General features: G+C 41.1%; 1 protein-coding gene across 1 annotated transcript; it reads left to right on the top strand.

The window, feature by feature from the left end:
* Positions 1 to 2,323: 2,323 nt before the first annotated feature.
* Positions 2,324 to 12,180, top strand: LOC130696269 (glutamate-gated chloride channel-like). Its single transcript, XM_057519358.2, has 11 exons — positions 2,324 to 2,521; positions 6,454 to 6,539; positions 7,084 to 7,205; positions 7,727 to 7,794; positions 8,309 to 8,378; positions 8,443 to 8,596; positions 9,723 to 9,805; positions 10,140 to 10,274; positions 10,862 to 11,091; positions 11,202 to 11,435; positions 11,618 to 12,180. Exons 2-11 carry the CDS (start codon positions 6,454 to 6,456, stop codon positions 11,879 to 11,881), a joined length of 1,446 nt encoding a protein of 481 aa, XP_057375341.1. The 5' UTR covers positions 2,324 to 2,521; the 3' UTR covers positions 11,882 to 12,180.
* The last annotated feature ends 1,167 nt before the right edge of the window (positions 12,181 to 13,347 follow it).

A 13,347-nucleotide genomic window follows, 5' to 3' on the forward strand; every position in this document is an offset into this window, starting at 1 on the left:
AATGTTTTTGAGGCCGTTTCCTAAATTGCTTTGTCTACTTGCTCCAATAGAAATAAGATGGTTGACATTTTTTTTCCCCCCACCGTATGGCAATGACCGGATAAAGACGTGATGGTTTCGATATAATGTGAGAGGATTGCACTTCTTTTTTGTCCATGAAAGAAATAGACAATAACTGGAGGCTCTTTAAATCCGGGCTATTTCCGACATTTTCCACTTTAGCACAATGACAATAGCTTCACATTTTTTTGTCCCCTTTTATCGCCCACGTGTCACCGATACGATCCCAAGACAGTAAGCTTATTCCACAAGATGAGGTCAGTTTTTCTTACACGACTGAAAGTAAGTGCATGTGAAATCACGAAAAAAAAAATGGGAGGAGGGGAGGGGGGGGGTAGTTCCAGAAGAAAGGAAAAATGTCGACATACTATATTGTACATAATCGAAATTTAACTTTCGGTTAAATTATTTGGACATACACGAAGCAACAATTTTCTGTGGCATTGAAAAATTGATCGTAGCATTGAAACGCTTTTAGCCAACGCCCAGAATCTTTTCTCTTTTTTTTTTCTTGTTCGTCAAATGTTTCCTTTTCATACAAAGTTTGCCCACACCTATCGATCGGTACAAGAATAGAAAAAGAAGCATTTTTTTTTTCCTTCGTGACTGCGTTGTGCGACAATCGTCGACGTTGAAGATTTCCCGTGAAAAAGCGAGAACTGAAACATTTTGCATTGGCTTTCATCTCTAGTGCCAGAAAACATCACATAGCCTGTCCTAATGAAATCCGAAAATGAGTTAAAGAACCTTCCAGGTCTTCCGCCAATTGGACTCTGAGAAGCATATCACTTTGTTCGATAATAAATTTCCAGCCGAAAGCTAGAACGTAATCCTTTTTGGGATTGGTCCTGACCAGTTTCACCATATCCGAAGCCCCCGGAATAAAAAAAAAAGAAAAAAGCTTTTTTAGCGTAGGTGCAGTGAGTGTACATAAGTGCAGCAGGTGGCTTAAAAGCAACACGCAAAAAAAAAATTGATGCCCAGGGAGAAAAAAGGCATCCGCTCCTGAGTGTTGCTCTCCGTCTCGTTGATTCTTGAAATAACCGGGGCATAAAAAGACAACCTGCGCGCGCAGTAAATACACAAAGGGGCTGAGGGAAAATTAAGAGAAATGTTGCCTCACTTTTATTGGGTTAATTTGATTCGGTTCTCTCAGTAAATCCGGGGGATGACGATTGTTCTCTATTCAACGAATGCCTCGACATATACAGTTATCCTTCATAGTGATCTTTAGATGTAACGAACCGTCACTTGCTGCTTGTTTACGGTTCATCCGCAACGTCTTTTCTGATTGCTTCAATATCCGTGTATTTTTCTTCTTTCTCCGCTTCATCGTACGCTCAAACCGACTGTTCTAACAAGCGTTTTTTTTATATTTTTTTTTTTTTCAAAGAGATGCTGCGCAATATTTCCTCACGGTAAGGATAATTGTGTATGTACGATATACGCACTGGGATATGATTCTCGTGAGGATGTCAAAGTGCTCTCTTTTTATCCGCTACGTTGACTTAGCCGACCCCCCTCGTAAACCAACAGTCTCATACACTATGGATATAGGTGAGGTGATCCATCAGATCAATACGCTTCCTAACCGGCAGAGGTTCTATTCGGTCATCCTGGGTTCTAGTTAGACAGAAGGTAACGCTCCCTGTAAAACGATAAAAAGCTTGGGGAAGGGAAACAACAAAAAAAATGTAGAAAATCTATAAAGGAAAAACAGGGTGGGCGTCCCGGGGTTCCGCATTGCGAGAACGATTCCGCACGCGGCTATTTTTGAACTGCGAAAATATTCACGGAGGCAAGCCGGGGATCTCTTTTTTTTTCACGCCTGGCTAACTAGAACCAGACATACAAACATTAATCAACAGGCGCGCAGAGCAGTTTTTGGGATATTCTACGTCTTACATTTCTCTCGAACGTCTTTTGTCTTCTCAAATGATTGTATATTTTGAGCGCGGCCAATGTTTGGTGTTTGCCAACCAACCTAATCGCATGTTTTAAGTGATTGAAAGCGTATTCAACTGCCAAAATGTTGGAAACATTCACGCTGCAATTGGCCTGGCCGACAGATGTTGACATTGGCAAGACCGCAGACGCGTTGAAAATAGGTTCATAAGCAGGAAAATTTTAAAAAATAAATACAAGTTCTGGACGGGAATATATTCGATTGTTGGGAGCTGTAGTCAAGGTAGGAAGGAGGCTGCGCTGCACTACCCCCAGTGCGTATCGTCTGCGAACGGAGGAGAAGGGTGGAGGCAACGAAGAGAGCGACGTAAGATTCTAGCTGGTAGGATTTACCACAACGTCAGTTACACGGTCACGCTCGTAGAGACGACTCGCTTCCCTAGTCACGCTCCGATCCTTGGTCGTTTGATTTTTCTTTCCGTTGGCAGAGTTTCACGTCATTATCACACCCAAGTTCAACATTTGAATAAGACTACGAAAGTCTTGTCCGCCAAAGGTAAGCAAACGGTTAACCGAAGGCAAAGCTAACATTAGAACCTGAGCCTCGCAGCGTGTTGCAATGTTTTAGCGCTGCAAACATGCGAGATTGTGTTAGTTTTAAAGCTCGTCCTAATTGATTATTGAATAATTAAGGAATTAACCGAAGTAAAAAGCTTTCTCTTTTCCGCGCGTCGGTATTGCATAGTAGAGTGCGTTGAATTTTTAAAACCACAGAAGGTAGAAATGAATCTACACGGCCACAACCTGCCAATCTTTTGGAGATCAACTTGTCAATGAGTCACATACGCCGGATATAAATGGAACGTGTTAAGAACATCCAAGTAGAAAACTAGTTTCGCGTGTCACGCAACTTTTTGTTTGATGGCTTTCCAACATTCATGTGAATGACCTATTTTCGCAGTGTATTTCGCTCTGGGCTCAAAACCAGGTGCAATCACATCGCATCTAATGAGTTCGGCTGAATTGTCATCGTCTGCACTTGAAAAGCATATCCCAAGGCTTTCGCATTTCGATTGGCAGTTGTCGTTAGCTGTTGTCGACACACGACATGTTTTGCGTCTATTAATTAGACAACGAACGTAGCCAAGCAAAACTCACGTTGCGGCTCTTTAAATTGGATGTGATTCCCTGTAGCTATTATTTTGCCTCCGACTTGAAAATCTTAAGCCTATTGTCTTCGTTTTGCCTTCAGTGAATGGATTTTGGATCCACGCCAGTCGAGACCCTCATGTTTCTATTGTTTCAAGTATGTGGGGTAAAAAGGAACAAAAAGAAGTAGCTAGCGGGTGACACACAGGCTCAGGTATGGTAACATAGATAGCGTGCAACAGCCAAAAGAAACTGGGACATCTGAAATAGCGGGCAACATGTCAAAGCGTGATCTGCATCGCAGGATTCTCTCCCGATACAATCCATCTTACTTATGCTAATTTAATCAATTGAGCGGACAGTGTAGTGGAGGTGCATTCCAACTCGGCCGTTTCCTGACCAAGACATATTTCGACCATCAGTTAAAGAGAGCGGAATCGCATGTCGTTATTGCCAATAGAAGAAAGGTAATGTCTACATCTTTGGTCACGCAAAGCTGGCATCTGTAATCAGGAATCTCTCAAAGTTGTTTTTAAATTTGCAATGGGGACAGAAGCTCACTTACCTTGTCCGCTATAGCTATGCAAAACGCCTACCTGTAGCTAAATCGTAATATTTCAAATACTTCCTTCGTGAATACGTCCGCAAAAGTCAGACCTCCGCGACAAATATTTAAACCGATGGGTTTGAATTTCTCGGGATTCAACCGTCATCGTTCAATTTGTCCTTCTCTCCCATTTGCACTCAACTTTCCCATCATCTTAATGCAGCATCATTCTTCTTTTGTCACTCTATACCACTAGTCGAGCCAATGCGAGTTGAGTAAAGGTTCGGTGCATGCTCGATGGATGGGCTGACAGACGGACAGGCTTTCCCACCGCTCGCTTAGATGAATTACAACGTTCAGGTTCTATGTAAAAGAATTGAAAATGATCGGTCGGTTTGCATGCCGAGATGGATCGTCTCTTGCCTCTCAGCTATATTTTATTTGTGCGTCTATATGCCAAGCAGGAATACATCTTTTCGAACGGCCAGCTTTTCGTCATATCGTGCGTTTCTTTTTTAAAGAGAGAGGAATCCATCACAAGGTTATCTCTACCTCAATTTTACCGCGCTCGTAAAATGCCTCATGTTTTATGTAGGACGGGTCCCGACAGCAAAAACAACATCATACTAAAAAGTAGTTGCACGGTATTATTCGATGGTAAAGAAGAAGAAGAAAAAAAAAGCGGACGCTATAGACCAAACAAAATCACCGCTGTCGTTCCAGGTTTTTCTTTTTTCGAATGTATTGATTTGCCCGTTGAATAGTCTTTATATTACGAGAAAGAAAAAAAAACTTTGCCCTCCTTTTCGTCGTGATTTTTCTGCTGTATTTTCTTTTCTTATCCTTTTCTTTTCTTATTCATTTCCTTTCCCAGTAAACAAATCGAAAGCCTATACAGAGTAAAAATATATTCGAAGCTTGTTTTCCCTTTCGTTCCGCCTTTTTTTGAGGGGGATTATTTCCTGGAATCACGTGACCGGTCGTTCCAAATTTCCTGGATTTTAAGGTACCAAAGATCAGACAAGCGCATTTTCCAAGTTTATTTTTTTAAGTTTCAAGCGTAGTTGCTTCTGTCGATACCCTCGTCTATTATAATCGACACTGACTGAACCTGTCGCGATATCACCCCCGCAGCCTAGCAATCGCGTTCTATTCGTTCCAGGTTTAAAACAGCATGTCGCACTTTACGCGTAGGGGAAGACGCAATCGATTTCCTGTCTATTGCATTTCTCTCCAATACCAGTTGACTAATGAGCGCATACTCACGGGAAGTGACAAGTTATGCAACAACAACCCCAACCTTTAGACAGTAGCACCGATCAAATCGCTTGCTGGTGGAAATTTAAATAAATATTAAACAAAACCATCTTTCATTAAAATTTTCTGTGTTAATTGCCACACGTCCTCCGGACGTAATCTTAAACAGTTTCCGTTACAACGAGCCCGTGAAATCTTTAACTAGATTAAACCGGATGACAAACCAATTAGCGATGTAGCATTTTCGCAGATGTGAATAGCTGAAATGATGAACGGTGGTTACTAGAGCGAAAGAATTCAAAGACTCATCGGTAATATTCGAATCGATTTGTGTATCAGTTTCTCCCCTCCACCTGTCCCACCTGCGCACAAACTTCGGCAGCATCTAAGCGATGTATACATTGGCCGAATCGATTCGACAGCATTTATTGACTGCCACTCGAGAGACCATCTACATGAACTAGGAATACAAGGGCTTGTTACTCACACACACTAGCAATGTTTATTACACACGCATCCACAGTCGAGTGGTGTGATGGCGCAAGGTATGAAAACGAGCCGCTTGAATGGAGTGCACGAGCAAAATTGATCCTAGAATTCAATTAACGAATGTGAATTGTGGAGATGTGAGGTCGAAGAATAGACGCTGGTGGAGGAACTCTTAAGTTTTAATGAAGGCTTCACTAAAGTTGCTAGTCCTTTTTAGCCTGTCACTAATGAATGAAAGAAAACGAAGCAAAGTTGGCTGTAGCTTTACCGGTGTTCCCACCATCAAACTTTACACTGCCATTTTTTTTTATTGTTTTTGTTTTCTTATTGAACATTTATTTTTGTATGTTTGATTCAATTTGACGTTGCTCTCTCTTTTATTTCTATTTCAAAGCGGAAACGGGTAAGAAAAGCGGTCAGAAGCCGCTTATGTACTTTACTCCGTTCGGGAAAAAAAAAGAAAATCTCCGAGTGCAGATTGCCGTGCGACTGATAGAAAAATAGAAGAATCGGTCTGACCCTGTTGAAGGCTGAGATGTTTGGTTAGGCCATACTCTTTTGACAGCAACTATATACATCGGAGATAGAAAAAAAAAATCTTCTTTTATTTTGTGTGCCCTTATGTAAGCCCGCAACGTTACCGTATTTCTCGGGACTTTGTCGGCTGCACGATGTTGTCGGTTCCAAGCGATTGCGTTGGTCGATTAGTAGCAGTCTGTCAGCTGAGGGGAGAAAAACGACTATCTAGTTACAGTAACTGACAAGTACCCCACGATCCTAGTTTAAGGTGCTATCCTTTTTCCCCTTCTTCTTTTTTTGGGGGGCCGAATGATTGGTGAGCTAACAAAATAAAAAGGAAACGTACAAGATGACTAGCACGTCAATATGTGAGTGTTAGTTCTGCACTGTCGATTTTGTATCCGAAATTTTTAAAGTTAAAGATTATTTAAAACAAAGTGATGTGCAACGGCGCTAGGGTGCACAATCAAACGACGTGATTTCATTGACATTCTTATATCCTCGATAACAAAGTTTTATTATGTTAGATGCCGCCGGGTACCGGTGGAATGAAAAAGACGACCGGTCCTGTCTGGCTTTTCATCGTCTGTTTGACAATTGTACTGCCGATCGTGTAAGTGACATTTCCCCTTGCTTTTTAAAAAATGAATATATCAAATGGAAATGTTATGTCTGGTGATGGCCGTTATACGCCGTGTTATTGCTTTTCCGATCTATATTTCAGTCAGTCTGATCAAAATCCATGGTAACGCGGATGTGCCTCTGATATTTTTAGATTGACTTGTTCCAAAAGTGCATGGTTTATTGCTTCCTTAGAAAATCAAGCCCCCCACCCCTCCAAAAAAAGGGGTGGGGGACCTAATTTCAAAAGCGGTAATCTTCGGAGCTAAAGATATTGGATAGAAAGCCCCTTTATTTAGTAAATTGGATTAAAATGGGGAGGAGGTAGATCTGCTACGTAGGTTCTTCCATTTCATTACTTTTGAGAGCACTGGCAGAATTGTGATTAAAATGATATAGCAATGAAACGTGGAGCTAGAAACCCATTCTATGTATAGATTTGTCGCCAGACGATCATTACGCATTTGTTCCCTTTTTTATTATTGAAATGAGATCTTTTCTTTCCGTTTTTTTTTATTCGTTTATGTGCGGCGCAGTTTGGCTCAAATTCCGCAGGCCAAGACCAATGTCCGTGAAAAGGAAAAGCAAATTCTGGACAAAATCCTACAACCGAACCTTTACGACAGGAGAATCCGTCCGTCGGGCGCAAACGGAACAGGTATGTAAATCAGACTCTCTCGGATTCTCTTTTTCCCCTTTGCACCCCCTCCCCTCTTTTTTTTTTTTTTTTTATGTCGAACATTGTATACTGATTGATCGCCTGTGAATGATTTCCAGAAACGAAATGCGCATGTCTGCCACCTCTTTTTTCCCCCCGCTTTCTTCCCACTCCCGCAGTGGAACCGGGTACGAAACTACGTGCGTGCCTATAATCAATACTTTCTCAACGAAAATAGGAAAAAAAAAGCCCAAAGATCAACAGGCAGGCAACAGGCCTTTTTTGCTTCTGTTTGATTTTCGCTGTTAATGCCCTCATGTCAGTCATATTTCTTTTTGTTATTGCTATTAAAACAAGTTATGGTCATGTCGTTTCACCTGACTGCCATTCGGGTAAGCTGGACACATTATTTTTTCATTTAGCTGTCCGCTGAGGACGGGGCCGATGATTTGTAGTACAAAGTAGCTAATTCCCAAGTTTTATGTGAACAATAAAACTTTATTTTTTTTGTCGGTATATAGATGGACCGACCATTGTCGTCATCAATTTGATGTTCCGCAGTTTCCCGACCATCAGCGACAACAAAATGGTACGTTTCATTCGCCAGAGATTGACTTTCGTTTCATGCATGGCCCAACTTGGGCAATTTTGTCAAGAAACAGCCGTGTGTAACATTACCTAGTTTTCGACATGATTAGCATGTTATTAGGATGGATATCACGAGTCAGAAGAGACACAATCGTTTGTTCCGAGATCGCTAACATGACGTAGCTAGGCAACATGTAAATATACAACCGTTTCAGAAAGATGACAGCAGTCATAATAACAAAATAAACAAAAGAAGAACGGCCCCGATGGAAAAAAAAAGAAAGCATCCCCTTCCATTTTTGGATCGATACAGACAATAGGGACAAGAAAACAGGTCGCAACAAGAATATAGGTGTTTTTGTGTTTAAGAAGACAAAAGAATAGCGGCCTGTTTAGACAGGCCGTTGAAGCAGGCTCTAGAACAATATTGGGCCGATGTTTTTTAAAGTCAAACTAACAAGCTAAAAAAGAAAAGTGCTGTTATCTGCATTTTGTTTCGTTCGTGTCGTTCGCAGGAGTATTCAACGATTTTGACGTTCCGCGAAGAGTGGCTCGACGAGAGGCTGAAGTATAACGATTTCAACGGTCAGTACGTCCGCCGTGATCCTGTTGATATCGAAACTTTATTTTTTTTTATGTCTTTTCCTAGGGAAAATTAAATACCTTACGCTGACGGACCCCTACAAAGTTTGGATGCCCGACCTCTTCTTCTCCAATGAGCGCGAGGGACACTTCCACGACATCATCGTTCCCAACGTTTACGTCCGCATCTTTCCCAACGGCGCGGTCCTCTACAGTATTCGGTGAGTATAGTTTCGTTTTTATTATGTGTTACCCTCATGCAGCTTATAGAGCCTGAAAACTTTTCGAAATAACTCGGCTGTGATTGCTGTCACGTTCATACCGAGAATCCCGAGTTGTTGGCCGTTGTACCAATGGCTGACAGCTCCGTTTATTTATAGCTCATCAAATAGAGATCTCAGACTGAACAAAAAAAGGGGGGGGGAGGAAACTAGGCCCCAAAGTTTTGAGTTATAAAATGCTTTACAAGTTGGGTATTAGAAATTTCATCAGCCGGTCGTGACAGGGTTGGTCGCCTTAGTGATTCGAAATGGAGTTTTTGCAAGCCGCATAAAAGGATGTAATGCTCTGTGGAATAATTATCGAACGAGGGCAAGGCTAACAACTCCGAGGCTGAAAACAGAATTCTTAAAAATGTTGTTCATTTGCAGTTTCCTACGAAAATCCAATGGCGATCAATTCAGTCTTGCTGTGAAGTCAGCATTAACATCAAACGTATTTACAGTCCCATTCCTATTCAATGTTCACGGTCTAAATTGAGTAGTGCTTTCATCATCCCATTAAGCTATGAATAGGGACCTTTACCTGCACAATACGATGGAAATGAGAGGCCAAACAAAAAACGGTGAATAAAATTACGTGCATTATTTTTTGCGTTTCTATGTGGGCAGGCGACTTGATTTTATTTCATAAAGTACGTCTTTTTTTTTCATTTTCTCGGGCTTTAGTAGGGATCAGATTTCATATCGTTTCAGAACGAAATTGGGCAACAAACCAGAGACAATCCCAGTTACGATCCGTTTTACCTAGCCTATCTTTGCGATTACGCGAGGAAAATTTACGATACGCATTCAATAGCTACTTTAGGGGGAGAAAGAAAATGTGACCCAAATTGTCAGAACAGCCCAACTATAAAGCGTCTGCGCGTCATTCAATGTTCGCCCCTGTATTTCGGCATGTCAAACACGGATAAATTTGTTTTTTAAGGAATATAGATTTTACTGGAAGCGTTTGTAGAGAGAAAGGAGAGATACGATCTCGAGTATCTCTTTGCCAACAGCTCTATTTGTTATCGGCGAATGTTTCCTTTTCATATTGCCATCTCTCTATCTGTTGTTTCTTCCACAGAATTTCGCTGACGTTATCGTGCCCGATGAATCTCAAGCTCTACCCGCTCGACCGTCAAACATGCACTCTCTCCATGATCAGCTGTGAGTATATATCAAATGCGCAGTCTTCAATTCAATGCCTCTCTGGTTTGTAGTACTACGCTGACGATATACTTTGAATTTCCATTAAAATGACATTCCCCCAAGTTAGACTTCTTGGAAGGGAATCGTTTTCGTACCAAATAAAACAATCTAAGGCTATTGTGCCATGGGCCAAGTAAAACAATTTTGTTTCGGTTACCACTGCAAGTACGAAATTTATTTTGAATTGAAGTATATCTTGTAAGAGGTACGAAAGAGAAGAAAGCTTCTTTTGCCAGACACGAGCTCTAGTACAGTTACGTCATACTTGAAAATTGTGTTATGATTAAATTAGATGGATGGACTACCGAAGACCTGGTCTTCCAGTGGAAGCAGATTGATCCTGTTCAAGTGGCGAGAAACATGCATCTTCCTCGTTTCATCCTCGAGAAGTTCCAGACTGATTTATGCAACAGCATAACCAACACAGGTACAACGCATTCATAGATAACGAACCCTAAAAGGTCACAGCGACATGTTGCTCTGTCGGTTTCATTCGATGTAAATTCATTTGTGCTGAGCACATCTAGCAGCTCTTTGTCGTTCAGTAATTTATGCGTGAACTATACAATAGGCCGTAACGTGTTGTCGAAGTAATCGTATGCTAATCCATTCCATGTTGATTAAATTACCTTTTTTTGTGTGGCGTTGAAATCAAGTCTATAGAATAGAAAAAGAAAAATCTATATCGTCACTAAACAAGACATGTGAAATCAAAAAGACAGCTGACGGAGGTTTCAACTAAAAGAAAAAAAAAGCGATCAATAAAATCCAGATGGGTTTGACAGTTGAATTTACTACACCAGACAGTAGTCGCCCAGCAAATGATTGAGCTGAATCTCATTTTTGTTTGGTGTTGGGAGATTGTAAATAAGACGATTTCAGAGTACGTCGGTATCATGTATTAATTGGGTAGTCTGTTGCCTACAGGATAGTCAATAACGTCTCTCATAATAGGATGATGATACCGAGAATTTCTTTTGAATTTAACACGGCATATTTCGTGTTTTGATGCAGGCGAATACTCGTGTCTGAAAGTGAACCTGCTCTTCAAACGCGAGTTTTCCTACTACCTGATCCAGATCTATATCCCCTGCTGTATGCTGGTCATAGTCTCGTGGGTTTCATTTTGGCTGGATTCGAATGCCGTTCCGGCTCGAGTCTCACTCGGAGTCACCACTCTGCTGACCATGGCCACTCAGACCACTGGCATCAATAACTCGCTCCCGCCCGTCTCATACACTAAAGTAATAACAAACTTATTACGTTTTTTGTCTAAAAAAGAAATATATCCTGGATTCATTTATAACATCGAATATATTAAAAACAAACACTTGCTTTGCTTCCGAAACAATAGGCCATCGACGTATGGACGGGTGTTTGCTTAACATTCGTGTTTGGTGCTCTGCTAGAGTTCGCTCTGGTCAATTACGCGTCTCGTTCAGACGCTCACAGAGAGAAGCTCAAGAAACAAAGACGTCAATGGGAAATGGAGCGAGAACGGGACCAACAAGCGATGGTAATGGAGGCCGCTGCAGCTGCGGCCGTCGTGGAAAGCCGCATGGACGACGGCTCGACTACGTTTGCCATGGTAACTTTTTTAGCCTTAACGAGTTAACGATAAAAAAATCCCATAGTTGCTTGTAGCAATAGGTCGACCTCCTTTGACGCTTGGTTTACATAGCAACGTAATGACGACAACCTTTACAGCCTGCAATGGCTTTCTTTAGTTGTCGAGGCTCCCTTAATTATTTATTTTCTTCTTCTTTATAGAAGCCGTTGCCACGGTTGAGGAACGACGGTATTACGTTGGACAAGTCACGCCCTTTGCATTCGTCATATGATTTTCATCTCGGCATCCGGAGCTCTTCGGTGGGTAACAACTCCAACTGTTGGCGATCATGGATCTCCAAATTTCCGTCGCGCTCCAAACGCATTGATGTCATTTCTCGCATTATCTTCCCTGTTATGTTCGCCCTTTTTAACCTGATCTACTGGTCCACCTACCTCTTTCGCGAAGGAAGCGAAGAAGAGTAGAGATAATATTTTAAAAAGCGGAGCAATGGGATAAGAGAAACTGTATTTCTCGTGAGTCCCGTTCTCTTCCGTTGTTTTCACGACATTCGGTGATGTCGCGCTCAACCATTTTTGCCAAAGCCAAAGAGGTTGATTACAAAACAGGAAAACAAAAAGGTATTGACAACACTGCTCAGATTTTTGAATTTCTATGTGCTGTAATGACGCTTAATCGTCAACGTGCGTACCAAAAGAAATCTATTCGATTCAAAAAATTTTTTTTATAAATTCGTTACGATCTCGTGACAATCTTCCCCCACCCCCCAAAAAAAAACAGATTTATACAAATTGATAGATTTAAATCAGCCGTGTATTCTTATAAGCGCCCTCATGAAAGTACATAACTTTAGAACTCTGTTCTATGTTCAACGTTTATATCGAATCATTTGGCTATTGTGTCCCCCGCGTTCCGGTGTCTCTCTCTCCCCCTTGCTACTTGATGATATTCATGAACCAAAAAAAAAAGAAAACAATATTCAATACACACAATGTATTCTCACTGGATGTAGAAAACAACATCCATCAGATCTCGGATTGATTTACAGAGTCCCTGTAGCCTCGTTCCAAAGTTTTCAATGGATTTGCAACGGAATTCGTATCCGGTGCAAATACTTCCCGTGGACGGAACACCAGAAGTGGCGTTGGGTCCAACCATTTCCATTTTTTTTTTTTTTTTGGCCATTGTCGAAAACAAGGTTTACTTTAACAATGTCTTCGATTTCCTTAGGGAGACGAATACCAGCAGTAAGAGTTTCTTGAGAAGTTCCAGTTGAATGTCTTCAATGTCGTAAAAGTCGTCGTCTTCGGAGCTAAAAGAAAAAACGATGCACTTAAGTGCTCGTACGTTTGTAAGCAGTGATTGTGGAGTTATTTTCATATTGTCGTTGGACAACTTTTCCCGGGATTGGCTTAACTTGAAATTCTTGTTTGTTAGTTACATTCCCGACGCTGCATAAGCGAATCTTTGTTATGCTGCTGAAAGGGTTTGTAAACGGCAGAAGAAAGATTGCAATTTTTACCTCAATAAGATTATGAATATTACTAATATTAATTATCAATCGTTACATTTTTAGTTCGTTGGGGATTTGACATTGACGAGAAATAAGACCTACTGCAAATTTCATGTTAAATCTCTTAACTCCAAGGATCAAGACGACCTTCCATACGTGAACGTGAAGATTGAATCAATGCTGCATTGTTACACAACCAATTTTATGCTGCAAGTTTTCAAAAGCTCAGTGAGCATTCATTACGCAAGAAACTAAACAATACAAAAATAATAAGTGCGCAAGACATAATCAGTTATGATAAAATAAAGGGCTGGTTGCTGGGATTGCCACGTTACAAGTGACGCCCAGTTTTTGATGTCCTCGGTTCACTAATGAGGAAAACAACAAAGCGTTGGTAATCATAAGTCAAAACATTCC

This window comes from Daphnia carinata, chromosome 5, assembly GCF_022539665.2.
Source record: "Daphnia carinata strain CSIRO-1 chromosome 5, CSIRO_AGI_Dcar_HiC_V3, whole genome shotgun sequence".
Lineage (NCBI taxonomy): Eukaryota > Metazoa > Arthropoda > Branchiopoda > Diplostraca > Daphniidae > Daphnia > Daphnia carinata.

What these genes read in the sequence shown, in the direction of transcription:
- LOC130696269 (XM_057519358.2), top strand. Translation starts at nt 6,454, where the DNA reads ATGCCGCCGGGTACCGGTGGAATGAAAAAGACGACCGGTCCTGTCTGG. An exon ending in CACTCTCTCCATGATCAGCT is followed by an intron (nt 9,806 to 10,139) that starts GTGAGTATATAT and finishes TGATTAAATTAG; the next exon opens with ATGGATGGACTACCGAAGAC. An exon ending in GCTCGACTACGTTTGCCATG is followed by an intron (nt 11,436 to 11,617) that starts GTAACTTTTTTA and finishes TCTTCTTTATAG; the next exon opens with AAGCCGTTGCCACGGTTGAG.